The sequence below is a fragment of the Bombina bombina genome, chromosome 10 (assembly GCF_027579735.1).
Source record: "Bombina bombina isolate aBomBom1 chromosome 10, aBomBom1.pri, whole genome shotgun sequence".
Taxonomy (NCBI): domain Eukaryota; kingdom Metazoa; phylum Chordata; class Amphibia; order Anura; family Bombinatoridae; genus Bombina; species Bombina bombina.
In genome coordinates this window covers 176,967,491-176,994,183 of record NC_069508.1, presented here as the reverse complement: position 1 = coordinate 176,994,183, position 26,693 = coordinate 176,967,491, and the positions used below count along the sequence as shown (strand labels likewise).

At 39.6% G+C, this 26,693-nt stretch overlaps 1 protein-coding gene across 2 annotated transcripts in view; it reads left to right on the top strand.

Annotated features, from left to right (window-relative positions):
• LOC128641013 (vitamin D3 hydroxylase-associated protein-like) overlaps window positions 1–26,693 on the top strand; it is a 166,089-nt gene that overhangs the window by 125,799 nt on the left and 13,597 nt on the right. For both annotated transcript variants that reach the window (XM_053693531.1, XM_053693532.1), the window contains exons 8-10: window positions 7,176–7,301; window positions 21,609–21,706; window positions 22,435–22,534. In XM_053693531.1, the coding sequence (XP_053549506.1) occupies window positions 7,176–7,301; window positions 21,609–21,706; window positions 22,435–22,534 (324 nt within the window). The remainder of the gene's footprint in view (window positions 1–7,175; window positions 7,302–21,608; window positions 21,707–22,434; window positions 22,535–26,693) is intronic.

Here is a 26,693-nt window from a genome sequence, read left to right as displayed (position 1 = left end):
TAAATTTACTATAGTGGCGGCGACGTTGGGGGCGGCAGATTAGGGGTTAATAAATGTAGGTAGGTGGCGGCGATGTTAGGGTGGGCAGATTAGGGGTTAATAATATTTAACTAGTGTTTGCGATGCGGGAGTGTGGCGGTTTAGGGGTTAATATGTTTATTATAGTGGCGGCGACTTTGGGAGCAGCAGATTAGGGGCTAATAAGTGTAGGTAGGTTGCGGCGACATTGGGGGCGGGAGATTTGGGGTTAATAAGTATAATGTAGGTGTCGGCGATGTTGAGGGCAGCAGATTAGGGGTTAATAAGTATAATGTAGGTGGCGGCGATGTCTGGGACGGCAGATTAAGGGTTAATAAATATAATGTAGGTGTTAGTGATGTCGGGGGCAGCAGATTAGGGGTTAATAAATTTAAGATTAGGGGTTTTTGTATTTATTTTAGCTAGGTAGTTAGTAAATAGTTAATAACTATTTAGTAACTATTCTACCTAGTTTAAAATAAATACAAACTTGCCTGTAAAATAAAAATAAAACCTAATCTAGATACAATGTAACTATTAGTTATATTGTAGCTAGCTTAGGGTTTATTTTATAGGTAAGTATTTAGTTTTAAATAGGAATTATTTAGGTAATCATTGTAAGTTTTATTTAGATTTATTTGAATTATATTTAAGTTAGGGGGTGTTTGGGTTAGACTTAGGTTTAGGGGTTAATACATTTAGTATAGTGGCAGTGACGTTGGGGCGACAGATTAGGGGTTAATAAATGTAGGTAGGTGGTGGCGATGTTAGGGTGGGCAGATTAGGGGTTAATAATATTTAACTAGTGTTTGCGATGTGGGAGTGCGGCGGTTTAGGGGTTAATATGTTTATTATAGTGGCAGCGACGTTGGGGGCGGAAGATTAGGGGCTAATAAGTGTAGGTAGGTTGCGGCGACATTGAGGGTGGGAGATTAGGGGTTAATAAATTAGGGGGTGTTAAGGTTAGACTTAGGTTTAGGGTTTAATAAATTTACTATAGTGGCGGCGACGTTGGGGGCGGCAGATTAGGGGTTAATAAATGTAGGTAGGTGGCGGCGATGTTAGGGTGGGCAGATTAGGGGTTAATAATATTTAACTAGTGTTTGCGATGCGGGAGTGTGGCGGTTTAGGGGTTAATATGTTTATTATAGTGGCGGCGACGTTGGGAGCAGCAGATTAGGGGCTAATAAGTGTAGGTAGGTTGCGGCGACATTGGGGGCGGGAGATTTGGGGTTAATAAGTATAATGTAGGTGTCGGCGATGTTGAGGGCAGCAGATTAGGGGTTAATAAGTATAATGTAGGTGGCGGCGATGTCTGGGACGGCAGATTAAGGGTTAATAAATATAATGTAGGTGTTAGTGATGTCGGGGGCAGCAGATTAGGGGTTAATAAATTTAAGATTAGGGGTTTTTAGACTCTGAGTTTATGTTAGGGTGTTAGGTGTAAATATAAATTTAGTTTCCCCCTAGGAATCAATGGGGCTGCGTTACTGAGCTTTACGCTTCTTTTTTGCAGGTGTTAGACTTTTTTCAGCCGGCTCTCCCCATTGATGCCTATGGGGAAATCGTGCATGAGCACGTAAAACCAGCTCAGTGCTGCTTTAAGCAGTGCTGGTATTGGAGTGCGGTATGGAGCTCAATTTTGCTCTACGCTCACTTCTTGCCTAATAACGCCGGGTTTATGAAAACCTGTAATACCAGCACTGTAGGTAAGTGAGCGGTGACAATAACTTGCAAGTTAGTACTGCACCGCTCTTACCGCAAAACTCGTAATCTAGCCGTTAGAGAGTTGTGATCACAAGATAAATTATCACAAAATCTGAGATACTTTTCAAAAAAACATATATAGAAACACAAACAAACAAATATGAATCTAACTGAATATAAAATGCACAGCTGGGTATTGCAAATTCACCTTTGTGTTCTGTTCAGTCGGAGGCCTTAAAAACAACATAAAATAACTATGTCTTAAAGGGACAGTAAAAACCTACGGCTAGATTTGGAGTTTTGTCAGTAACGACCCGAAAAACTAACGCCGGCTTTTTTCTGGCCGCACCATAAAAATAACTCTGGTATTGAGAGTCCACATAAAGGCTGCGTTAGGCTCCAAAAAAGGAGCGTAGAGCATTTTTAACGCAGCTTCAACTCTCGATACCAGAGTTGCTTACGCAAGCGGCCAGCCTCAAAAACGTGCTCATGCACGATTCTCCCATAGGAAACTATGGGGCTTTTTGAGCTGAAAAAAACCTAACACCTGCAAAAAAGCCGTGTTCAGCTCTTAACGCAGCCCCATTGTTTGCTATGCGGAAACACTTCCTACGTCTGCACCTAACACTCTAACATGTACCCCGAGTCTAAACACCCCTAACCTTACACTTATTAACCCCTAATCTGCCGCCCCCGCTATCGCTGACCCCTGCATATTATTATTAACCCCTAATCTGCCGCTCCGTAAACCGCCGCTACTTACATTATCCCTATGTACCCCTAATCTGCTGCCCTAACATCGCCGACCCCTATATTATATTTATTAACCCCTAATCTGCCCCCCACAAAATCGCCTCCACCTGCCTACACTTACTAACCCCTAATCTGCCGACCGGACCTGAGTGCTACTATAATAAAGTTATTAACCCCTAATCCGCCTCACTAACCCTATAATAAATAGTATTAACCCCTAATCTGCCCTCCCTAACATCCCCGACACCTAACTTCAATTATTAACCCCTAATCTGCCGACTGGAGCTCACCGCTATTCTAATAAATTTATTAACCCCTAAAGCTAAGTCTAACCCTAACACTAACACCCCCCTAAATTAAATATAATTTAAATCTAACGAAATTAATTAACTCTTATTAAATAAATTATTCCTATTTAAAGCTAAATACTTACCTGTAAAATAAATCCTAATATAGCTACAATATAAATTATAATTATATTATAGCTATTTTAGGATTTATATTTATTTTACAGGTAACTTTGTATTTATTTTAACCAGGTACAATAGCTATTAAATAGTTAAGAACTATTTAATAGCTAAAATAGTTAAAATAATTACAAAATTACCTGTAAAATAAATCCTAACCTAAGTTACAATTAAACCTAACACTACACTATCAATAAATTAATTAAATACAATTCCTACAAATAAATACAATTAAATAAACCAGCTAAAGTACAAAAAATAAAAAAGAACTAAGTTACAAAAAAATAAAAAAATATTTACAAACATAATAAAAATATTACAACAATTTTAAACTAATTACACCTACTCTAAGCCCCCTAATAAAATAACAAAGCCCCCCAAAATAAAAAAAATGCCCTACCCTATTCTATATTACTAAAGTTCAAAGCTCTTTTACCCTTACCAGCCCTGAACAGGGCCCTTTGCGGGGCATGCCCCAAATAATTCAGCTCTTTTGCCTGTAAACAAAAACATACAATACCCCCCCCCCAACATTACAACTCACCACCCACATACCCCTAATCTAACCCAAACCCCCCTTAAATAAACCTAACACTAAGCCCCTGAAGATCTTCCTACCTTATCTTCACCCTGCCAGGTTCACCGATCCGTCCTGAAGAGCTCCTCCGATGTCCTGATCCAAGCCCAAGCGGGGGGCTGAAGAGGTCCATGATCAGGCTGAAGTCTTCATCCAAGCGGGAGCTGAAGAGGTCCATGATCCGGATGAAGTCTTCATCCAAGCGGGAGCTGAAGAGGTCCATGATCCGGATGAAGTCTTCTATCAACGGCATCTTCAATCTTCTTTCTTCCGGATCCATCTTGCAGACCTCCGATGCGGAACATCCTCTTCTCCCGACGCCTACTAGCCGAATGACGGTTCCTTTAAGGGACGTCATCCAAGATGGCGTCCCTCGAATTCCGATTGGCTGATAGGATTCTATCAGCCAATCGGAATTAAGGTAGGAATATTCTGATTGGCTGATGGAATCAGCCAATCAGAATCAAGTTCAATCCGATTGGCTGATGGAATCAGCCAATCAGATTGAGCTCGCATTCTATTGGCTGTTCCGATCAGCCAATAGAATGCGAGCTCAATCTGATTGGCTGATTGGATCAGCCAATCGGATTGAACTTGATTCTGATTGGCTGATTCCATCAGCCAATCAGAATATTCCTACCTTAATTCCGATTGGCTGATAGAATCCTATCAGCCAATCGGAATTCGAGGGACGCCATCTTGGATGACGTCCCTTAAAGGAACCGTCATTCGGCTAGTAGGCGTCGGGAGAAGAGGATGTTCCGCGTCGGAGGTCTGCAAGATGGATCCGGAAGAAAGAAGATTGAAGATGCCGTTGATAGAAGACTTCATCCGGATCATGGACCTCTTCAACTCCCGCTTGGATGAAGACTTCATCCGGATCATGGACCTCTTCAGCTCCCGCTTGGATGAAGACTTCAGCCGGATCATGGACCTCTTCAGCCTCCCGCTTGGGCTTGGATCAGGACATCGGAGGAGCTCTTCAGGACGGATCGGTGAACCTGGCAGGGTGAAGATAAGGTAGGAAGATCTTCAGGGGCTTAGTGTTAGGTTTATTTAAGGGGGGTTTGGGTTAGATTAGGGGTATGTGGGTGGTGGGTTATAATGTTGGGGGGGGTATTGTATGTTTTTTTTTACAGGCAAAAGAGCTGAATTCTTTGGGGCATGCCCCGCAAAGGGCCCTGTTCAGGGCTGGTAAGGTAAAAGAGCTTTGAACTTTAGTAATATAGAATAGGGTAGGGCATTTTTTTATTTTGGGGGGCTTTGTTATTTTATTAGGGGGCTTAGAGTAGGTGTAATTAGTTTAAAATTGTTGTAATATTTTTATTATGTTTGTAAATATTTTTTTATTTTTTGTAACTTAGTTCTTTTTTATTTTTTGTACTTTAGCTAGTTTATTTAATTGTATTTATTTGTAGGAATTGTATTTAATTAATTTATTGATAGTGTAGTGTTAGGTTAATTGTAGGTAATTGTAGGTAGTTTATTTAATTAATTTATTGATAGTGTAGTGTTAGGTTTAATTGTAACTTAGGTTAGGATTTATTTTACAGTTAATTTTGTAATTATTTTAACTAGGTAGCTATTAAATAGTTCTTAACTATTTAATAGCTATTGTACCTGGTTAAAATAAATACAAAGTTACCTGTAAAATAAATATAAATCCTAAAATAGCTATAATATAATTATAATTTATATTGTAGCTATATTAGGATTTATTTTACAGGTAAGTATTTATCTTTAAATAGGAATAATTTATTTAATAAGAGTTAATTAATTTCGTTAGATGTAAATTATATTTAAGTTAGGGGGGTGTTAGTGTTAGGGTTAGACTTAGCTTTAGGGGTTAATACATTTATTAGAATAGCGGTGAGCTCCGGTCGGCAGATTAGGGGTTAATAAGTGTAGGCAGGTGGAGGCGACGTTGTGGGGGGCAGATTAGGGGTTAATAAATATAATATAGGGGTCGGCGGTGCTAGGGGCAGCAGATTAGGGGTACATAAGGATAACGTAGGTGGCGGCGCTTTGCGGTCGGCAGATTAGGGGTTAATAAGTGTAGGTAGGTGGAGGCGACGTTGTGGGGGGCAGATTAGGGGTTAATAAATATAATATAGGGGTCGGCGGTGTTAGGGGCAGCAGATTAGGGGTACATAAGTATAACGTAGGTGGCGGTCAGCAGATTAGGGGTTAAAAAAAATGAATCGAGTTGCGGCGATGTGGGGGGGCCTCGGTTTAGGGGTACATAGGTAGTTTATGGGTGTTAGTGAACTTTAGAGCACAGTAGTTAAGAGCTTTATAAACCGGCGTTAGCCCAGAAAGCTCTTAACTACTGACTTTTTTCCTGCGGCTGGAGTTTTGTCGTTAGATGTCTAACGCTCACTTCAGACACGACTCTAAATACCGGAGTTAGAAAGATCCCATTGAAAAGATAGGATACGCAATTTACGTAAGGGGATCTGCGGTATGGAAAAGTCGCGGCTGAAAAGTGAGCGTTAGACCCTATTTTGAGTGACTCCAAATACCGGCGGTAGCCTATAACCAGCGTTAGGAGCCTCTAACGCTGGTTTTCACGGCTAACGCCAAACTCCAAATCTAGGCCCTAGTTATTAAAAGGCATTTCTGTTGTGTAGCTTTAGAACAACACATCAGCTAAATCGTAACGTTTTTAACATAAATGTACATCTGTTTTTCAATAGACAAATTCCACCCCCCCCCCATTTGCCTTATTTTGGAGAAGCCAATCTGGGCTTTAGTCTGTAGACAACAAGGCTAGTCACTGTCATAATGTTGGCCTAACATATAACTGCAAAACAATGCTAATAAACAACTGAGTGAAAGGTATGTAGAAGGGTTAGTCAGTACGGTGCATTTTCTGCTCTTAGAATTAAGTAATCCTCATTATTCAGAGCTAACTTACATGAAAAGGGGGAAAATAAACAATAAAAGTGTATTGCAAAGCTGATTTATAATGCATAACTCAACATAATATCAAGGTGTTTACTGTTCTTTTAAATATGGAGCAGAATTTAAAGGGATATTCCCATCAAAATTTAAATGCACATAGATAAATTACATCTTTGAATAGAAACGTATTTGCAGTATACAGTATTGGCAAAAATGCTTCTAGTAAAAACTATCACTTTTTTAGTGTTAACCTTTTTCTAAGCACGTGCATGTGAGGCATAGCTAGATATTCTCAGTGCACCAGCATGCTAAATTCTTCAGCTGCTGCACAGAGCACCAGATCAGCAATGAACAAATTGAGTCATTAGCAGATTGTACAAGCACCTTAGGCTCTCTGATCAAGTTGTGTTTAAGATGCTGGTGCACGGTGCATACTTAAAAAATACTCTTGAAGCAGCTATAGCTTTTATTAGAAGCATTTTTGCTAATACTTGCATATTACAAACATGCTTCTATCCAAAACTGAAATACATCCATGTAGATTCAAATGTTAGCTGAGATGTCTCTTTAAATGTAAAATCAGTGTATGCTTTTCAGTGCACGAGAGTTCGTATTTACTTATGGTTAAATCTGTTATTAATTTACAAATTAGGACTGTAAAAAAGGAAAATGCATTTCTATAGTTTTATCTGAAGAAGGAAATTAAAATCTATTGTTTTGTGTTTGCCACTTGCATTGTATGATTTCAGATATATAACAGCTCAAAGCCTTTGACTATTGGATTTTATGACACTGATGGGTATTTTCTGCCACCCCCTGGGATAAGAAGGGCTATTCAAGAAACCAAAACTCGCCTGGAAGAGGCTGGCCACAAGGTTGCTTTAATTGTTTTTGATTCTTCTGTTTAAGATAAAACCTACAGATCTCACTGAATATAAAACTTTATTATTTTAAACTGGCACTACACTCATATATCCATATGATGCTCAAATATAAAATCCAGAGTACTGAAGCATTGACTTATATTATGCTATTTCTTATGTATACACGTTATATATATATATATGTAAATCCAGATATTTGTGTGTTGTATTTTAACACTGATAAATCAGACGCCTGTGCTCACACCATCACTGTAACTAGAGCACTAGCCATTGCTATATTTAACTAGACCCCCTAGCCACTACTATATTTAAATAGACCACTAGCCACTGCTATATTTAACTAGACCACTCCTCCACTACTATATTTAACTAGACCCCCTAGCCACTACTATATTTAACTAGACCACTAGCCACTGCTATATTTAACTAGACCACTATCCACTACTATGTTTAACTAGACCACTATCCACTACTATGTTTAACTAGACCACTAGCCTCTACTATATTTAACTAGACAACTAGCCACTGCTATATTTAACTAGACTACTCTTCCACTACTATATTTAACTATACCACTATCCACTACTATGTTTAACTATACCACTATCCACTACTATGTTCATCTAGACCACTAGTCACTACTATACTTAACTAGACCACTAGCCACTACTATACCTGACTAGACCACTAACTGCTACTATATTTAACTAGACCACTAGCTACTACTATAATTAACTAGACCACTAGCCACTACTATATTTATCTAGACCACTTGCCACTACTTTACCTAAACAGACCACTAGCCACTACTATATTTATCTAGACCACTAGCCACTGCTATACCTAACTAGACACTACTATATTCAACTAGACCACTAGCCACTGCTATACCTAACTACACCACTAGCCACTACTATATTATTATTATTATTATTATTATTATTATTATTATTATTATTATTATTATATACTTTATTTATGAAGCGCCAACATATTCTGCAGCGCTGTCCATGGATACAATTAATTTAATTTACAAACACATACAGGAGGAATTGAGGGCCCTATTCCCGTGGGAATTTACAATCTAGAAGGATAGGAGGTTGAGAAACAGGAGGTGAGGACTGCAAGATTGAGAATATGTTAATACAGAGTTAGATGAGGGAAATGTTAGGTAAATGAAATTTAATTTATTATTGAGTTGGGTGGTAGGCTTCCCTGAACAGAAAAGTCTTCAGGGAACATTTAAAGGAAGAAAGATTAGGGCAAAGCCTGTCAGCACGAGGGAGCGTGTTCCAGAGGGTGGGTGCTGCACAACAAAAGTCCTGCAGTCTAGCATGAGAGGAGGTGATAGTCGTGGATGCAAGGAGCAGATCATTGTTGGATCTTAGTGGGTGGGCTGGAGTATACTTGTGTATTGGAGAGGATAGGTAGAGGGAAACGGCGTTGGTGAGAGCTTTGTATGTAAGGCTGAGAATTTTGAATTTAATTCTGCTGTGAATGGGGAGCCAATGAAGGGACTTGCAGAGAGTTGCAGCAGATACAGAGCGTTGGGAAAGGTGGATCAGCCTGGCAGAGGCATTTAGGATGGATTGAAGGGGGCAGAGGCAGGAAAGAGGAAGACCAGCGAGTAGGTTATTGCAGTAGTCAAGTCGGGAAATAACAAGGGAGTGGATTATTTGCTTTGTGGTGTCAGCGCTCAGAAAAGGACAAATCTTGGAAATATTGCGTAGATGGTTGTGGCAGGATGTAGAAAGCGATTGGATATGGGGGACGAAGGATAGATTTGAGTCAAGTGTAACTCTGAGGCTTCAGACTTAGGGTGATGGGGAAATGGTGATGCCGTCAACAGGGATAGAGAAGTCAGAAGTCGGTGTAGAGCTAGAGAGGGGGGATAAGAAGGAGCTCAGTCTTGGACATGTTAATCTTTAGGTTGTAAGAGGCCATCCAGGAAGATATACCAGATAAGCAGTCGCTGACATGAGAAAAGACAGAGGGAGAGAGAGCAGGGGTGGAGAGGTAGATCTGGGCGTCATCAGCATAGAGGTGATATTTGAAGCCATAACTGTTGATAAGTTTACCCAGCGAAGAAGTATAGATGGAGAAGAGTAGGGGACCCAGAACAGATCCTTGAGATACTCCAACAGACAGAGGCATAGGAGAGGAGAAGTCGCTGGCAAAAATACGTGAGAAAGATAGGAGTGAATCCAGGAAAGAGCAATGTCACAGAGGCCAAAAGATCTAAGGGTCTGTAGGAGGAGGGGGTGGTCAACTGTGTCGAAGGCAGCTGAGAGGTCAAGTAAGATGAATATAGAGTAGTGGCCAATATTTTTAGCAGAGAGAAGATCGTTAGTAACCTTGGTAAGGGCAGTCTCGGTTGAGTGTTTGGGGCGGAATCCAGATTGCAGGGGGTCAAGCAAAGAATTGGTGGACAGGAAGTGGGTATTTAACTAAACCACTAGCCAATACTATATTTAACTAGACCACTAGCCACTACTATGCTTAACTAGACCACTAGCCACTGCTATACCTAACTAGACAACAAACCACTACTATATTTAACTAGACCACTAATAACTACTATATTTCACAAGACCACTAGCCACTGCTATACCTAACTAGACCACTAGCCACTACTATATTTAACTAGACCACTAGTTACTGGTATACTTAACTAGACCATTAGCCACTAGTATATTTAACTAGACTGCTACCACTACTATATTTAACTAGACCACTAGCCACTACTATATTTAACTGTACCACATAGTCACTAGTGTGCTTAAGTAGACCAATCACAGATCCTTCTCAGCAACCAAACACTTCTAAGTGCTGCTGCAGACAGAGATCTCTGCTTTACCTCCATATAGAAATCCAGGGTATTCTAATGTCCACAACACCTTTCATTTTTCACAAAAATACTCCTTTATTGGAACATAGTAAAACAAAGAAGTGCAATGTTTCAGGTGTTTCCACCCTTAATCAGGCAATTAAGAATGGAAACATTCGAAACGTTGCAACGCTTTGTTTTAATATGTTCCAATAAAGGAGTGTTTATTTTATGAAAAAAGAAATGTGCTATGAACATTCTAATATACTGAATACAATGAATGGTTAGCCACTGCCATATTTAACTAGACCACTAGTCACTACTATAATTAACTAGATCACTGGCCATTATTATACTTTACTTGGTCACTACTATACTTAACTAGACCACAGGCTACTACTATAGTTAATTAAATCACAGGCTTTTACTCTCCTAAACTGGACCACTGGCCACTACTTTACTTAACAAAACCACTGGCCACTAATATACTTAACTAGACCACTGGTCACTACCATAGTTAACTAGACTACTGGCCACACTGATACTAAACATGAAAGCGGGTCTTTTCTTTCTAATGGGAAATAGTCCGCAGCCGCATTCATTACTTATGAGAAATAAGAACCTGGTCACCAGGAGGAGGCAAAGACCCACCAGCCAAAGGCTTAAATATTCCTCCCATCTCCCAATCCCCCAGTCATTCTTTGCCCTTCATCCCAGGAGGTTGGCAGAGAAGTGTCAGAAGTTTTTTTTATTATACTTTAATTCAATTTATTTAATTTATTTTATATTTTGTCTCCTATGGAGGGTGCTACCCTTCGACACAAGACGGGAGTTTTAAGTAGTCCGGTCGGTCTCTCTTGTGAGGGCCTGGGTAAAAGTGAGAGTCCGGAGATGCAGTGGGAGCTTCCCCTGCGACACTATCCTAACTCGTATTCACAGCTCCTTTTCAGCACTTGCCATTGCCGAACTTCGCTTTGCTACATGCTGTCCTCTCTCAAGTCCATGGCGGAGGCGCTGCTACTAGTTCATCACACTTGAAGGGCTGTGTTCCTGTTCCATGGCGTGGATTCCAGTAAGATCGTTTCATTTTATTACTTTGCTGTAATGTAATTTGTTATGACAGTTCAGTATGGGCCTCATTGAGGCTCCTTCTTCTTCGATCTGGGAATCAAGGGATTATCTTCCTTATCAGGGGAATTAGTGAATGGGATGGGGTTGTTTATCATATTTCTTATGTGATCATCCTGCTTGTGTGCGGAATTTGAGCTCTGAGGCTGAGACATGTATCGTTTTGCTAGGCTGGACCTTGAGCTACGATTTTCCTTTCTCAGACTTGCTAGTTTGTTCTGGGGCCTACTTTTGCCGCCTTGTGAGTGGCACTCTTTTTGGATTTCACGGGCATCTGGCAATCGTACGTGTTTACGCTTGGGTGGGTCCTCTCTCCCTTCCGTATTCCTGACCGAGTGGCGACGGAGGAAAGAGTCTGCTCCCTAAGTCCTGGTAATAGGAGGTGGTGAATGCCCTAGCCAATCGTGGGTGTCAGGTGACAGTTTTTTTTCCAAATTGCGTTGTTATATTTAAAGTCTTAGCCATGAAGGATTCTAATGCAGAGACTATTTTCATATCTGATTCAGAATCGTCCTCTGATGAGGACTTTAATTTGGTCCTGTTATCGCAAGTCTGCCAATCTTGTATGTATGTATGTATGTATGTATTGGGTACTTGTAAAGCGCGGCTAATCACCCGTTAGGGTCTCAAGGCGCTGTTCATTTTATAGACCTCGGAAGGATGAAAGGCTGAGTGGACCTCGCCGGGGATTGAACCTGCAATCTTGCCTCTCGTGCCTGCATGGTGTGCCGGGTCCCTCGGGCTCGAGGGACCCTGGACCTTCTGAGCCATCAGCTCCTGGGGGCTCTGTTCCTCAGGAGGTGCCTTTCCAACTGCACACTCCTTTTACCTTTGCGGGTGAACCAGATGTTAATGTCTCCTCCGCGCTGGGTGGATTTTTTACCCCGGATATGGCGGGGTATTTTCGTTTTTAATATTTTAATGGCCTTGATTCGCCTATAGGATCCTGAGGTTTCATTGCAGTTATGTGCTTGTCTGCCTATCCCGGTTGTTCAGACTGTGAATGGCATCATTGTGTTTACCCAGGGGTGATTGTGCCCCTGTATTGTTCTTTTCGCTACAGGATTGTGCGGCTGTGCGTCCTATTGCAACATCTGTTTGATCTATTGGGGGATCCTTTACTGTATCATCAGGGATCTTCTCAGGGTTCTGTGCGATAGGCTAATGGGGTATGTTTTTCCCTGGTCAGTCTAATGAGAGCTTTCCCAGTTGTTTTTCTGAAGGTTAAGGTCTCTGTCTGTCAAGTACTACAGAGACATGATTCCTTCTGGGCGGATGCCTGCGGGTGCCCTTGTTTGTTCTTTTATCCGGTCTGGATTATTTACTTCTGTTTTGTTCTTCCCTATGGGAATTCTGGGATTGCTTGACTTACTTTCTTTTATAGAAGTTGTTCCTGGATTTTGTCCGGAGTTATTTGGGTGCTTGTTAGTGATGCACGTTTTGCCTGGCTGGTCCGGCGGACTTGCCAATTCATTTGTTCGTTTTTTCGAAAGAAAAAAAGAAACTACTCTAATACTTCATTTAGACCTGAGGGTCTGGATGTTGTAAGCGCTTTGGCTGGTCCGTGACAGTTCTGTTTCAGAACTAGGGCCGGTGGTGTATCTCTGTGTTCCATTGCAGCACCGGTGGAGGGATGTGTTTCTTGCTACTTTGTAGTGGTTTTGACTCGTGGTCATGGTCTAGTTTGTACAATATTTTAACTCTTTAGGGGACTGGCACAAGTTTGAAGGATATGTGGCATAGTGTTTTGCTCCGTCGTTCCTGCAGTAGAAGGTTGTGGGACTGATCTCAGGCATAAAGCGTCTGTCTTCTGATCTGAAGTATCCTGGTGTCTGCTATTCCTCCATGGCGGTAGTCGTTTCTTAAGGGCCCTTCAGAGGTGGTTGGTTTCACTATCTTCGCCTCTGGGAGCCTTTATGCTTGGGTTATGTGGTTCTACTCTTTGTCAGGTACTGCCACTAGGGTTCAAAAGATCGTTAAGTAGCCCCTTTCTAGGGTTTAAGACTAGGTTGACCTCTGTCCTAGGATTCTAGGGTCTGTAGGATTTAGTGCTGAGTTTGTCCCTGGGTTCTTCCTTGGAATTTGGGATTGAGATTAGGATGCATTCCTTTGTCTCTCCTTTATGGGGAGTTTGGAAGTCTCTGGTTAACTACCCGGTTGTGAAGACTGAGCTTGGGGTTTTTCTCCATGAGGCCCTGCTGTTCGCCTTCTGTCCTGGTTTCAGTTTTGAACTGTGGGGTAAGTAACATCGTGTTGGGATTTTCCCCAGCTTCTGTGTTTAGCCGTCTGACAGACTAGTTTAGGGGGCTCGAGAGATTGTCTCTCTGAGGTTTCACGCAGTTAGTTGTTCTCCTATGGCTTTTGCCAGACCTCTTTGGCGGGGGCACCCTTTGGGTGCTCGGTGTCTGGGTAATCATCCTCAGATGATTACAGAGGTTTGGGGACGAGTATTTTTTATCTTGTGTTTTTCACTGGGGACCTTTTTTTGTCTCTCTGTAGAGTGATGGGTTCCCAGTGGTCCGTGGTTTTTCGGAGACGGGTGGGCTGTTGGGATTCTTATCACCCATTTCTAGGTGGCTTATCTCAGGGTTCTAGTTGTATTTTGTTCTTAAGTGACTGTTTATTCCTCCCCGTTTTCTTGAGTGGAGGTGTGTGCTGGTTTGCTAGTCGTTGCGCCCTATTGGCTTGTCTAGCTACCGGTTAATGGATGGATTGTGTTTGCATCACTGCACTAATCCTAAGTAACTTTTTTGGCCGTGTGCACAGAGTTGCTTTGGCGTTTGGCTCTCTGTCACCTGTAGTGGTTGGGCTGTCTTGGTTATACAAGAGCAAGGTGGGGTATTTCCTTTTCAGGGAGGGCCCCCGCTGTTTCTCGCACCACTAGCTTCTCCTTTCTGTCCGGCATCTGTTTCATTGACCATCTCTGGATTTGATACTTGCTGGTATGGCACCCCCAGTCTCCTTTGGTCTGGGGTACGGGACTGGGTTTTGTTTTCTCCAGTTAGCTGGTAGGGGTTTTTCCCCTGGTGACCGGGTTTTTATAGGAGTGCCCTTGGTCCCTGCTGTTTAGCTGTTTGGATGCTGTCTGGTCCTTGAGATCTGTTTGTTCCCTTTGGGTTTTCTCTTGTATTCTGCTGTGGTTCCTGTCATTGGGACCTGGGTCAGTGTACCTCTGCCCACTGGAGTGGGTTGTCTTTCTTTCATGTAATTGGCAAGAGTCCATGAGCTAGTGACGTATGGGGTATACAATCCTACCAGGAGGGGAAAAGTTTCCCAAACCTCAAAATGCCTATAAATACACCCCTCACCACAGCCACAATTCAGTTTTTACAAACTTGCCTCCTATGGAGGTGGTGAAGTAAGTTTGTGCTAAGATTTCTACGTTGATATGCGCTTCTCAGCATTTTGAAACCTGATTCCTCTCAGAGTACAGTGAATGTCAGAGGGATGTGAAGGGAGTATCACCTATTGAATGCAATGGTTTTCCTCACCGGGATCTATTTCATAGGTTCTCTGTTATCGGTCGTAGAGATTCATCTCCTACCTCCCTTTTCAGATCGACGATATACTCTCATATTTCATTTCCTCTACTGATAACCATTTCAGTACTGGGTTGGCTATCTGCTATATGTGGATGGGTGTCTTTTGGACAGTATGTTTTCATTACTTAAGACACTCTCAGCTATGATTTGGCACTTTATGTATTTATATAAAGTTCTAAATATAAATATATGTATTGTACTTATATTTGCCATGATTCAGGTTTTCAGTATATTTCCTTTTGTAGACTGTCAGTTTCATATCTGGGAAATGCATTTTTTAGGAAAATGTATTTCTTACCTGGGGTTTAGTCTCTTTTTTCAAATTGACTGTCTTTTAAATTTGCGGGCAGAATTAGGCTTGCGAGGGCGCAAAATGCCAAAGTTTATTGCGTCATTCTTGGCGCAAGATTTTTTTTGCGCAAAGTTACGTTCGTTGACGCAAATTCGTCATTTCCAGCATCTTAGTTGACGCTGATTCTTTCACAAGGTTGCGTCACCTGTGACACGAGTGTGTCATTTCCGGACATTATTGGCGCCAAAGAATATTTTTCTGTTTGTATGCGTCATACTTGGCGCCAAAATTTTTTATTATTTAAGACCCCATTCCTATATGCCTCTTGCCTTTTTCTTTATCAGAGGGTTATGCTGTTTGCATTTTTTCCCATTCCTGAAACTGCCATATAAGGAAATTGATAATTTTGCTTTATATGTTGTTATTTTCTCTTACATTTGCAAGATGTCTCAATCTGATCCTGCCTCAGAAATCACTGTTGGAACCCTGCTGCATGATAACAGTTCTACCAAAGCTAAGTGCAGAGGTTATATATCCAGCTGTGGTTATATATCCAGCTGTGGTTTGTAATAGTTGTCATGATAAACTTTTACATGCAGAGAATGTATCCATCAGTAGTAGTTCATTACCTGTTGCTGTTACCTCAACATCTAATGCACAACATATACCTGTAAATTTAAAAGAATTTATTTCTGATTCTATTCAGAAGGCTTTGTCTGCCATCCCGCCTTCTAATAAACATAAAAGGTCTTTTAAAACTTCTCATAAAGTTGATGAAATTTCAAATTACCGGCAACATGCTGAATTATCCTGCTCTGATGAGGATCTATCTGGTTCAGAAGATCCTACCTCAGATATTGACACTGACAAATCTTATTTATTCAAAATGGAGTATATTCGTTCTTTGTTAAAAGAAGTGTTGATTACATTGGATATGGAAGAAACTAGTCCTCTTGATATTAAAACTAGTAAACGTTTAAATTCTGTTTATAAACCTCCTGTGGTTACTCCAGAGGTTTTTCCAGTTCCTGATGCTATTTCTGATATGATTTCTAAGGAATGGAATAGGCCTGGTACTTTTTTTATTCCTTCTTCAAGGTTTAAAAAATTGTATCCTTTGCCAGCAGTTACTAAAAGATCCCCAAAGTTGATGGGGCTATCTCTTGCTAAACATACTACTATTCCTACGGAAGATAGTACTTCTTTTAAAGATCTTTTAGATAGGAAACTTGAATCTTATCTAAGGAAAGCCTATTTATATTCTGGTCATCTTCTCAGGCCTGCAATTTCTTTGGCTGATGTTGCAGCTGCTTCAACTTTTTGGTTGGAGACTTTAGCGCAACAAATATTGGATCCTGAATTGTCTAGCATTGTTAACTTGATTCAACATGCTAATAATTTTATTTGTGATGCCATTTTTTATATCATCAAAATCTTTGTCTTTAGCTATTTTAGCTAGAAGAGCTTTGTGGCTTAAATCTTGGAATGCTGTCATGACTTCTAAGTCCAGATTGCTATCTCTTTCTTTCCAAGGTAATAAGTTATTTGGTTCTCAGTTGGATTCAATAATTTCAACTGTCACTGGGGGGAAGGGAATTTTTTTTGCCTCAGGATAAAAGACCTAAAGGTAAATCTAAAGCTTCTAACCGTTTTCGTTCCTTTCGACAAAATAAGGAACAGAAACCTAATCCTTCCCTCAAGGAATCTGTTTCCAATTTGAAGCCTTCCTCAAATTGGAATAAATCCAAGCCATTTAAGAGATCAAAGCCAGCCCCCAAGTCTGCATGAAGGTGCGGCCCTCATTCCAGCTCAGCTGGTAGTGGGCAGATTAAGATTTTTCAAAGATGTTTGGACCAATTCGGTTCAAAATCAATGGTATTGTCTCTCAGGCGTACAGAATAGGATTCAGGTTAAGACCGCCTGTGAGAAGATTTTTTTCTCTTACGAATTCCAGCAAACCCAGTAAAGGCTCAGGATTTCCTGAAGTGTTTTTGAGATCTGGAGTTATCAGGGGTAATCATGCCAGTTCCGTTTCAGGAACAGGGTCTGGGGTTTTATTCAAATCTATTCATTGTCCCAAAGAAAAAAAATTCATTCAGACCAGTTCTGGATCTAAAAATTTTGAATCGTTATGTGAGAGTACCAACTTTCAAAATGGTGACTATAAGGACTATTCTGCCTTTTGTTCAGCAAGGGCATTAAATGTCCACAATAGACTTACAGGATGCATATCTTCATATTCCGATTCATCCAGATCATTATCAGTTTCTGAGATTCTCTTTTCTAGACAAGCATTACCAATTTGTCGCTCTTCCTTTTGGAATCTTTTCAAAGGTTCTCGTGCCCTACTCTCTGTAATCAGAGAGCGGGTATTCCTTATTTGGATGATATCTTGGTACTAGCTCAGTCTTTACATTTTGCAGAATCTCACACGAATCAACTAGTGTTGTTTCTTCAAAGACATGGTTGGAGGATCAATTTACCAAAAAGTTCCTTGATTCCTCAGACAAGGGTCACCTTTTTAGGTTTCCAGATAGATTCAATGTCCATGACGCTGTCTCTAACAGACAAGAGACACTTAAAATTGGTTTCAGCTTGTCGGAACCTTCAGTCCCAATCATTCCCTTCAGTAGCTATGTGCATGGAAGTTTTAGGTCACATGACTGCAGCATCGGACACGATCCCCTTTGCTCGTTTTCATATGAGACCTCTCCAGCTTTGTATGCTGAATCAATGGTGCAGGGATTATACAAGGATATCACAATTAATATCTTTAAATCCCAATGTTCGACTATCTCTGACTTTGTGGTTAGATCACCATCATATAGTTCTAGGGGCCTCTTTGGTTCATCCAACCTGGGCTGTGATCACAACAGATGCGAGTCTTTCAGGTTGGGGTGCTGTTTGCGGATCTCTGACAGCACAAGCAGTTTGGAAATCTCAAGAGGTGAGATTACCAATCAATATTTTGGAACTCTGTGCTATTTTCAGGGCTCTTCTTTCTTGGCCTCTGTTGAAGAGAGAACCGTTCATTTGCTTTCAGACAGACAATATCACAGCTGTGGCATATGTCAATCATCAGGGTGGAACTCACAGTTCCCTAGTTATGAAAGAAGTATCTTGAATACTTTCTTGGGCGTAATCCAGCTCTTGTCTAATTTCTGCAGTACATATCCCAGGTGTAGACAATTGGGAAGCGGATTATCTGAGCCGTCAGACTTTACATCCGGGGGAGTAGTCCCTCCATCCAGATGTGTTTTCTCAGATTGTTCAGATGTGGGCTCTTCCAGAAATAGATCTGATGGCTTCTCATCTAAACAAGAAACTTCCCAGGTACCTGTCCAGGTCCAGGGATCTTCAGGCGGAAGCAGTGGATGCGTTGACACTTCCTTGGTGTTACCCGCCTCTAGTTCTTCTTCCAAGAGTGATCTCTAAAATCATCATGGAACAGTCGTTTGTATTGCTGGTAGCTCCAGCATGGCCTCACAGGTTTTGGTATGCGGATCTTTTTTGGATGTCCAGTTGCCAACCTTGGCCTCTTCCATTAAGGCTGGACCTTCTGTCTCAAGGTCCGTTTTTCGATCAGGATCTCAAATCATTAAAATTGAAGGTATGGAAATTGAACGCTTAGTACTTAGTCATAGATGTTTCTCTGACTCAGTGATTAATACTATGTTGCAGGCTCATAAATCTGTTTCTAGAAAGATTTATTATCGAGTTTGGAAGACTTATTTTTCATGGTGTTCTTCTCATAAATTCGCTTGGCATTCTTTCAGAATTCCTAGAATTTTACAGTTTCTTCAGGATGGTTTGGATAAGGGTTTGTCTGCAAGTTCCTTGAAGGGACAAATCTCTGCTCTTTCTGTCTTATTTCACAGAAAGATTGCTAAGCTTCCTAATATTCACTGTTTTGTACAGGCTTTGGTTTGTATCAAGCCTGTAATTAAATCAATTTTTCCTCCTTGGAGTCTTAATTTGGTTTTGAAGGCTTTACAGGCTCCTCCATTTTAGCCTATGCATTCTTTGGACATTAAACTACTTTCTTGGAAAGTGTTGTTCCTTTTGGCCCTCTCTTCTGCTAGAAGAGTTTCTGAATTATCTGCTCTTTCTTGTGAATCTCCTTTTCTGATTTTTCATCAGGATAAGGCGGTTTTGCAGACTTCATTTAAATTCTTACCTAAGGTTGTGAATTCTAACAACAATCATTAATAGAGAAATAGTTGTCCCTTCCTTGTGTCCTAATCCTAAGAATTCTTTTGAAAAATCCTTACATTCTTTGGATGTGGTTAGAGCTTTGAAATATGTTGAAGCTACTAAAGATTTCAGGAAGACTTCTAGTCTATTTGTTATCTAGGAAAGGTCAGAAGGCTTCGGCCGTTTCCTTGGCATCTTGGTTAAAACTTTTGATTCATCAAGCTTATTTGGAGTCGGGTCAAGCCCCGCCTCAGATAATTACAGATCATTCTACTAGATCAGTCTCCACTTCGTGGGCTTTTAAGAATGAAGCTTCAGTTGATCATATTTGCAAAGTAGCAACTTGGTCTTCTTCGCATACATTTACTAAATTCTACCGTTTTGATGTATTCGCTTTTTCGGAAGCAGTTTTTGGTAGAAAAGTTCTTCAGGCAGCTGTTTCAATTTTATTCTTCTGCTTATGTTTTAAGTTTTTTCTTTTCATTTATGAGAATAAACTTATATTTTGGGTTGTGGATTATTTTTTTCAGTGAAAAATGGCTGTTTTTATTTTTATCCCTCCCTCTCTAGTGACTCTTACGTGGAATTCCACATCTTGGGTATTGCTATCCCATACGTCACTAACTCATGGGGTCTTGCCAATTACATGAAAGAAAACATAATTTATGTAAGAACTTACCTGATAAATTCATTTCTTTCATATTGGCAAGAGTCCATGAGGCCCACCCTTTTTATGGTGGTTATGATTTTTTTGTATAAAGCACAATTATTTCCAAATTCCTTTCTTGATGCTTTTTACTCCTTTTTTTATCACCCCACTACTTGGCTATTCATTAAACTGAATTGTGGGTGTGGTGAGGGGTGTATTTATAGGCATTTTGAGGTTTGGGAAACTTTGCCCCTCCTGGTAGGATTGTATATTTCATACGTCACTAGCTCATGAACTCTTGCCAATATGAAAGAAATGAATTTATCAGGTAAGTTTTTACATAAATTATGTTTTTTGACGTCTTGGGGGTTCTTCCTCCATATAGAAGGCTTGTGTTCCCTTCAGAAATGGTTCGTCTGTCCCCTAGTTGGTTGAGGGTCTGCGGCTGGCCTGTTGCCTTGAGAGAGGGTGTCCTTGGGTTCCGTGATATCGGTTGTGTCTATTCGTGGTGACCGTTCAGGTTCGGTGACCTGTTGGTAGATTTGCGTCAATGGTGCTGCCTTTTGGTTATTCAAAAGGTTTTTGTTCCTGTTTTTCGGACAAAATTGGGTTTTTTGTTTTGGGAATGTGTTTTTTTGGGTGGTGCCTTCATGTGGTCCGCCTCTTACCCTCCTGTTTTGGCATTCTGTGTCCTCTTTGGCTTGGGTATAAAGTTCCCATAAGTAATGAATGCAGCGGTGGACTCTTTCCCATTAGGAAGAAAAACATAAATTATGCCTACCTGATAATTTTCTTTTTTTCCATGGGAAAGAGTCCACAGCCCCCAGCACGTTTTTGAGGCATTGTTGTTTTTTATCTTCTGGCACCTTTTCACCTTGATGCTTCTTCCACTGTTCCTTGTCCTCGGCTGAATGACTGGGGGATAGGGGAGGTGGGAGGAGTATTTAAGCTTTTGGCTGGGGGGGTCTTTGCCTCCTCCTGGTGTCCAGGTTCTTATTTCCCATAAGTAATGAATGCGGCTGTGGACTCTTTCCTACGGAAGAAAAGAAAATTATCAGGTAAGCATAATTTATGTTTTTTGATGAGCTTGACCACTGGCCCTCAATCTTCAGCATTATGTCAGAAGTCACATCTAGCTAGTACAAGCTGATCTGAAAGTATAGGTAGTGTGGGTATGGCACTAAGTATAGGTAGTGTAGGTATGGCACTAAGTATAGGTAGGTAGTGTGGGTATGGCACTAAGTATAGGTAGTGTGTGTATGGCACTAAATATATGTAGTGTAGGTGAAGCACTAAGTATAGGTAGCATAGGTATGGCACTAAGTATAGGTAGTGAAGGTATGGCACTAATTATAGGTATCGTGGGTATGGCACTAAGTATAGGTAGTATGGGTGTGGCACTATGTATAGGTAGCATGAGTATGGCACTAAGTATAGGTAGCGTGGGTATGGCACTAAGTATGAGTAGTGTGGGTATGGCACTAAGTATAGGTAGCATGAGTATGGCACTAAGTATAGGTAGCATGGGTATGGCACTTATATCTATCTTCTATTATTTTTAAATACAGATATCTATAAACAATCTACAGGACATTCATAAAATGCTCTATAACTGCTTTGTAAAGATGCACAATGTGTAATTTCTCTATCCATTTTGCTTAAACAGCTTGTACCTTTCACCCCACCTCGGATAGAATATGCATTGAATGAGCTTTGTATAAGAGGATTCTTTGCAGATGGAGGTTCTACTCTGGCAGAAAAATTGTAAGTTTATATAGCCCAGAGCACCCAGCATGTCCCATATTTTGTAGAACTGCCATAGGTGCTCTGTCCTGATATCTGTCCCTGTACACAGAGAAAACACCAAATCTCTCCTGGGTTAATTAGTTATGCCCCAAGCCATTCTGACTCTGGGCCGCCATGACACTACCCGAACCTCCCAGTCTTGAATTTAAACAAGATCTTGAGATGTCTAATACTATACAAAATATATGGAAACAAGTGTATGGGTCAGGATATCCCAATTACCTTGAGCACATTCTTTAACTTTGATTCTGTAGGCTTAGTGTAGGGAGGTGAATGTATGTTGAATATTTTTCAGTTTTTTTTTTTTATGATTAATGTTTTGAATCAACAGAAGATATAAAGTAGAATGGGGGATGACCCAATAGTTTAATTTCAACTCAGCTGGCAAATCATATAATGAAAAAGGCACACTGACTATTGTAGAGTACCAAGAACCTTCTAGTAGGGCAGTTTAAGTTAATTTGCAGTTCCCATATGACTCACTGTGTGGCTATAATCTTAGTTCCAGACAGAGGCTGGAGAGCTATTACATAACTGGTGATTCTATACTTATTTCCAGTTATGCTTAGACAGTGTTTGACATTTCTAGAAAGCTCCATGGAATGTTGATATTATCAGTTTTTTAACTCTTTCACTGCTTTAGAGGTGGCTGAGCAATGGGTAAAGTCTTTTGTTTCTTTTTGTAGCGATGTGGATATTGTGGATCCCCACCTGAAGCAGCAGGTCTTTCTCTACAGAATCCCAACCATTGTGAAGAGGATTGTGTCTTTCTTTATGAGGCCGATGGTGAGTGTCTCTTATTAAAGGGACACTGAACCCAAATTTGTTCTTTTGTGATTCAGATAGAGCATGCAATTTTAAGCAGTATCCCTTTAACTTCATAGTCTGTCACAACAGAAAGTGGATTAACATTAATATCCATAGCACCACAGATTTGGCGTTTAGACTTTCGGGCCTGATACTGAACACATTTCTTTGGAATAAATCTCTATAGGTTTACAAAGAATTAGAAACAAAACTTAATTAATTCTCAGGATAGCATTACAATATTGAAGGTTTATTCCCCGATTCAATTACTCATTCTGTAACGTAGTGTCCTGTATAAACAACCCTACAACTTGAGATCATATTTTAATATTATCAAATTGTTATCTATAAGTAGATCTTGTGATGTATAAAAATAGGTTATGGAATGTGCACTATTTATTGCTAATTACTATTTTCTTTGGCATTAATATACTCAGACACCTTAGAACGTCTAATTTGAGTTTTACTATATATAGAGATACCTCAGTACATGGGTAGTTGCCTTGGGCTAGTTAAGAACTACAGTTCATTTTCAATGTTGGAAATAAAAATATTTGTGTGTTTTTTGAATAAATTTTATATACGTTTTTTTAACATAAACATAAATTATAGAGACAGACATTTAATTAGTGGACAGGCCATAAGTACAAGCATGAAAATAGACTATTGCAACATCTAAACATTCAAATAATTTCCAACAACATATACAAGTATTGTCTCTGCTGTATACTATACAAGTATGATCTCTGCTGTATACTATACAAGTATGGTCTCTGCCGTATACTATACAAGTATTGTCTCTGCTGTATACTATACAAGTATTGTCTCTGCTGTATACTGTACAAGTATTGTCTCTGCTGTATACTATACAAGTATGGTCTCTGCTATATACTATACAAGTATTGTCTCTGCTGTATACTATACAAGTATTGTCTCTGCTGTATACTATACAAGTATTGTCTCTGCTGTATACTATACAAGTATTGCCTCTGCTGTATACTATACAAGTATTGTCTCTGCTGTATACTATACAAGTATGATCTCTGCTATATACTATACAAGTATTGTCTCTGCTGTATACTATACAAGTATTGCCTCTGCTGTATACTATACAAGTATTGTCTCTGCTGTATACTATACAAGTATGGTCTCTGCTGTATACTATACAAGTATTGTCTCTGCTGTATACTATACAAGTATTGCCTCTGCTGTATACTATACAAGTATGGTCTCTGCTGTATACTATACAAGTATTGTCTCTGCTGTATACTATACAAGTATGGTCTCTGCTGTATTCTATACAAGTATGATCTCTGCTGTATACTATACAAGTATTGCCTCTGCTGTATACTATACAAGTATTGTCTCTGCTGTATACTATACAAGTATTGTCTCTGCTGTATACTATACAAGTATTGTCTCTGCTGTATACAAGTATTGTCTCTGCTGTATACTATACAAGTATTGTCTCTGTTGTATACAAGTATTGTCTCTGCTGTATACAAGTATTGTCTCTGCTGTATACTATACAAGTATTGTCTCTGCTGTATACTATACAAGTATTGTCTCTGCTGTATACAAGTATTGTCTCTGTTGTATACAAGTATTGTCTCTGCTGTATACAAGTATTGTCTCTGCTGTATACTATACAAGTATTGTCTCTGCTGTATACTATACAAGTATGGTCTCTGCTGTATACTATACAAGTATTGTCTCTGCTGTATACAAGTATTGTCTCTGCTGTATACTATACAAGTATTGTCTCTGCTGTATACTATACAAGTATTGTCTCTGCTGTATACTATACAAGTATTGTCTCTGCTGTATACTATACAAGTATTGTCTCTGCTGTATACTGTACAAGTATTGTCTCTGCTGTATACTATACAAGTATGGTCTCTGCTATATACTATACAAGTATTGTCTCTGCTGTATACTATACAAGTATTGTCTCTGCTGTATACTATACAAGTATTGTCTCTGCTGTATACTATACAAGTATTGCCTCTGCTGTATACTATACAAGTATGATCTCTGCTATATACTATACAAGTATTGTCTCTGCTGTATACTATACAAGTATGGTCTCTGCTGTATACTATACAAGTATTGTCTCTGCTGTATACTATACAAGTATGGTCTCTGCTGTATACTATACAAGTATTGTCTCTGCTGTATACTATACAAGTATTGCCTCTGCTGTATACTATACAAGTATGGTCTCTGCTGTATACTATACAAGTATTGTCTCTGCTGTATACTATACAAGTATTGTCTCTGCTGTATACTATACAAGTATTGTCTCTGCTGTATTCTATACAAGTATTGTCTCTGCTGTATACTATACAAGTATTGTCTCTGCTGTATACTATACAAGTATTGTCTCTGCTGTATACTATACAAGTATTGTCTCTGCTGTATACTATACAAGTATTGTCTCTGCTGTATACTATACAAGTATTGTCTCTGCTGTATACTATACAAGTATGATCTCTGCTGTATACTATACAAGTATTGCCTCTGCTGTATACTATACAAGTATTGTCTCTGCTGTATACTATACAAGTATTGTCTCTGCTGTATACAAGTATTGTCTCTGCTGTATACTATACAAGTATTGTCTCTGTTGTATACAAGTATTGTCTCTGCTGTATACAAGTATTGTCTCTGCTGTATACAAGTATTGTCTCTGCTGTATACTATACAAGTATTGTCTCTGCTGTATACAAGTATTGTCTCTGTTGTATACAAGTATTGTCTCTGCTGTATACAAGTATTGTCTCTGCTGTATACTATACAAGTATTGTCTCTGCTGTATACTATACAAGTATGGTCTCTGCTGTATACTATACAAGTATTGTCTCTGCTGTATACAAGTATTGTCTCTGCTGTATACTATACAAGTATTGTCTCTGCTGTATACTATACAAGTATTGTCTCTGCTGTATACTATACAAGTATTGTCTCTGCTGTATACTATACAAGTATTGTCTCTGCTGTATACTGTACAAGTATTGTCTCTGCTGTATACTATACAAGTATGGTCTCTGCTATATACTATACAAGTATTGTCTCTGCTGTATACTATACAAGTATTGTCTCTGCTGTATACTATACAAGTATTGTCTCTGCTGTATACTATACAAGTATGATCTCTGCTGTATACTATACAAGTATGGTCTCTGCCGTATACCATACAAGTATTGTCTCTGCTGTATACTATACAAGTATTGTCTCTGCTGTATACTGTACAAGTATTGTCTCTGCTGTATACTATACAAGTATGGTCTCTGCTATATACTATACAAGTATTGTCTCTGCTGTATACTATACAAGTATTGCCTCTGCTGTATACTATACAAGTATTGTCTCTGCTGTATACTATACAAGTATGGTCTCTGCTATATACTATACAAGTATTGTCTCTGCTGTATACTATACAAGTATTGCCTCTGCTGTATACTATACAAGTATTGTCTCTGCTGTATACTATACAAGTATTGTCTCTGCTGTATACTATACAAGTATTGCCTCTGCTGTATACTATACAAGTATTGTCTCTGCTGTATACTATACAAGTATTGTCTCTGCTGTATACTATACAAGTATTGTCTCTGCTGTATACTATACAAGTATTGTCTCTGCTGTATACTATACAAGTATGATCTCTGCTGTATACTATACAAGTATTGCCTCTGCTGTATACTATACAAGTATTGTCTCTGCTGTATACTATACAAGTATTGTCTCTGCTGTATAATATACAAGTATTGTCTCTGCTGTATACAAGTATTGTCTCTGCTGTATACAAGTATTGTCTCTGCTGTATACTATACAAGTATTGTCTCTGCTGTATACTATACAAGTATTGTCTCTGCTGTATACAAGTATTGTCTCTGCTGTATACTATACAAGTATTGTCTCTGCTGTATACTATACAAGTATTGTCTCTGCTGTATACTATACAAATATTGTCTCTGCTGTATACTATACAAGTATTGTCTCTGCTGTATACTATACAAGTATGGTCTCTGCTATATACTATACAAGTACTGTCTCTGCTGTATACTATACAAGTATTGTCTCTGCTGTATACTATACAAGTATGGTCTCTGCTGTATACTATACAAGTATGGTC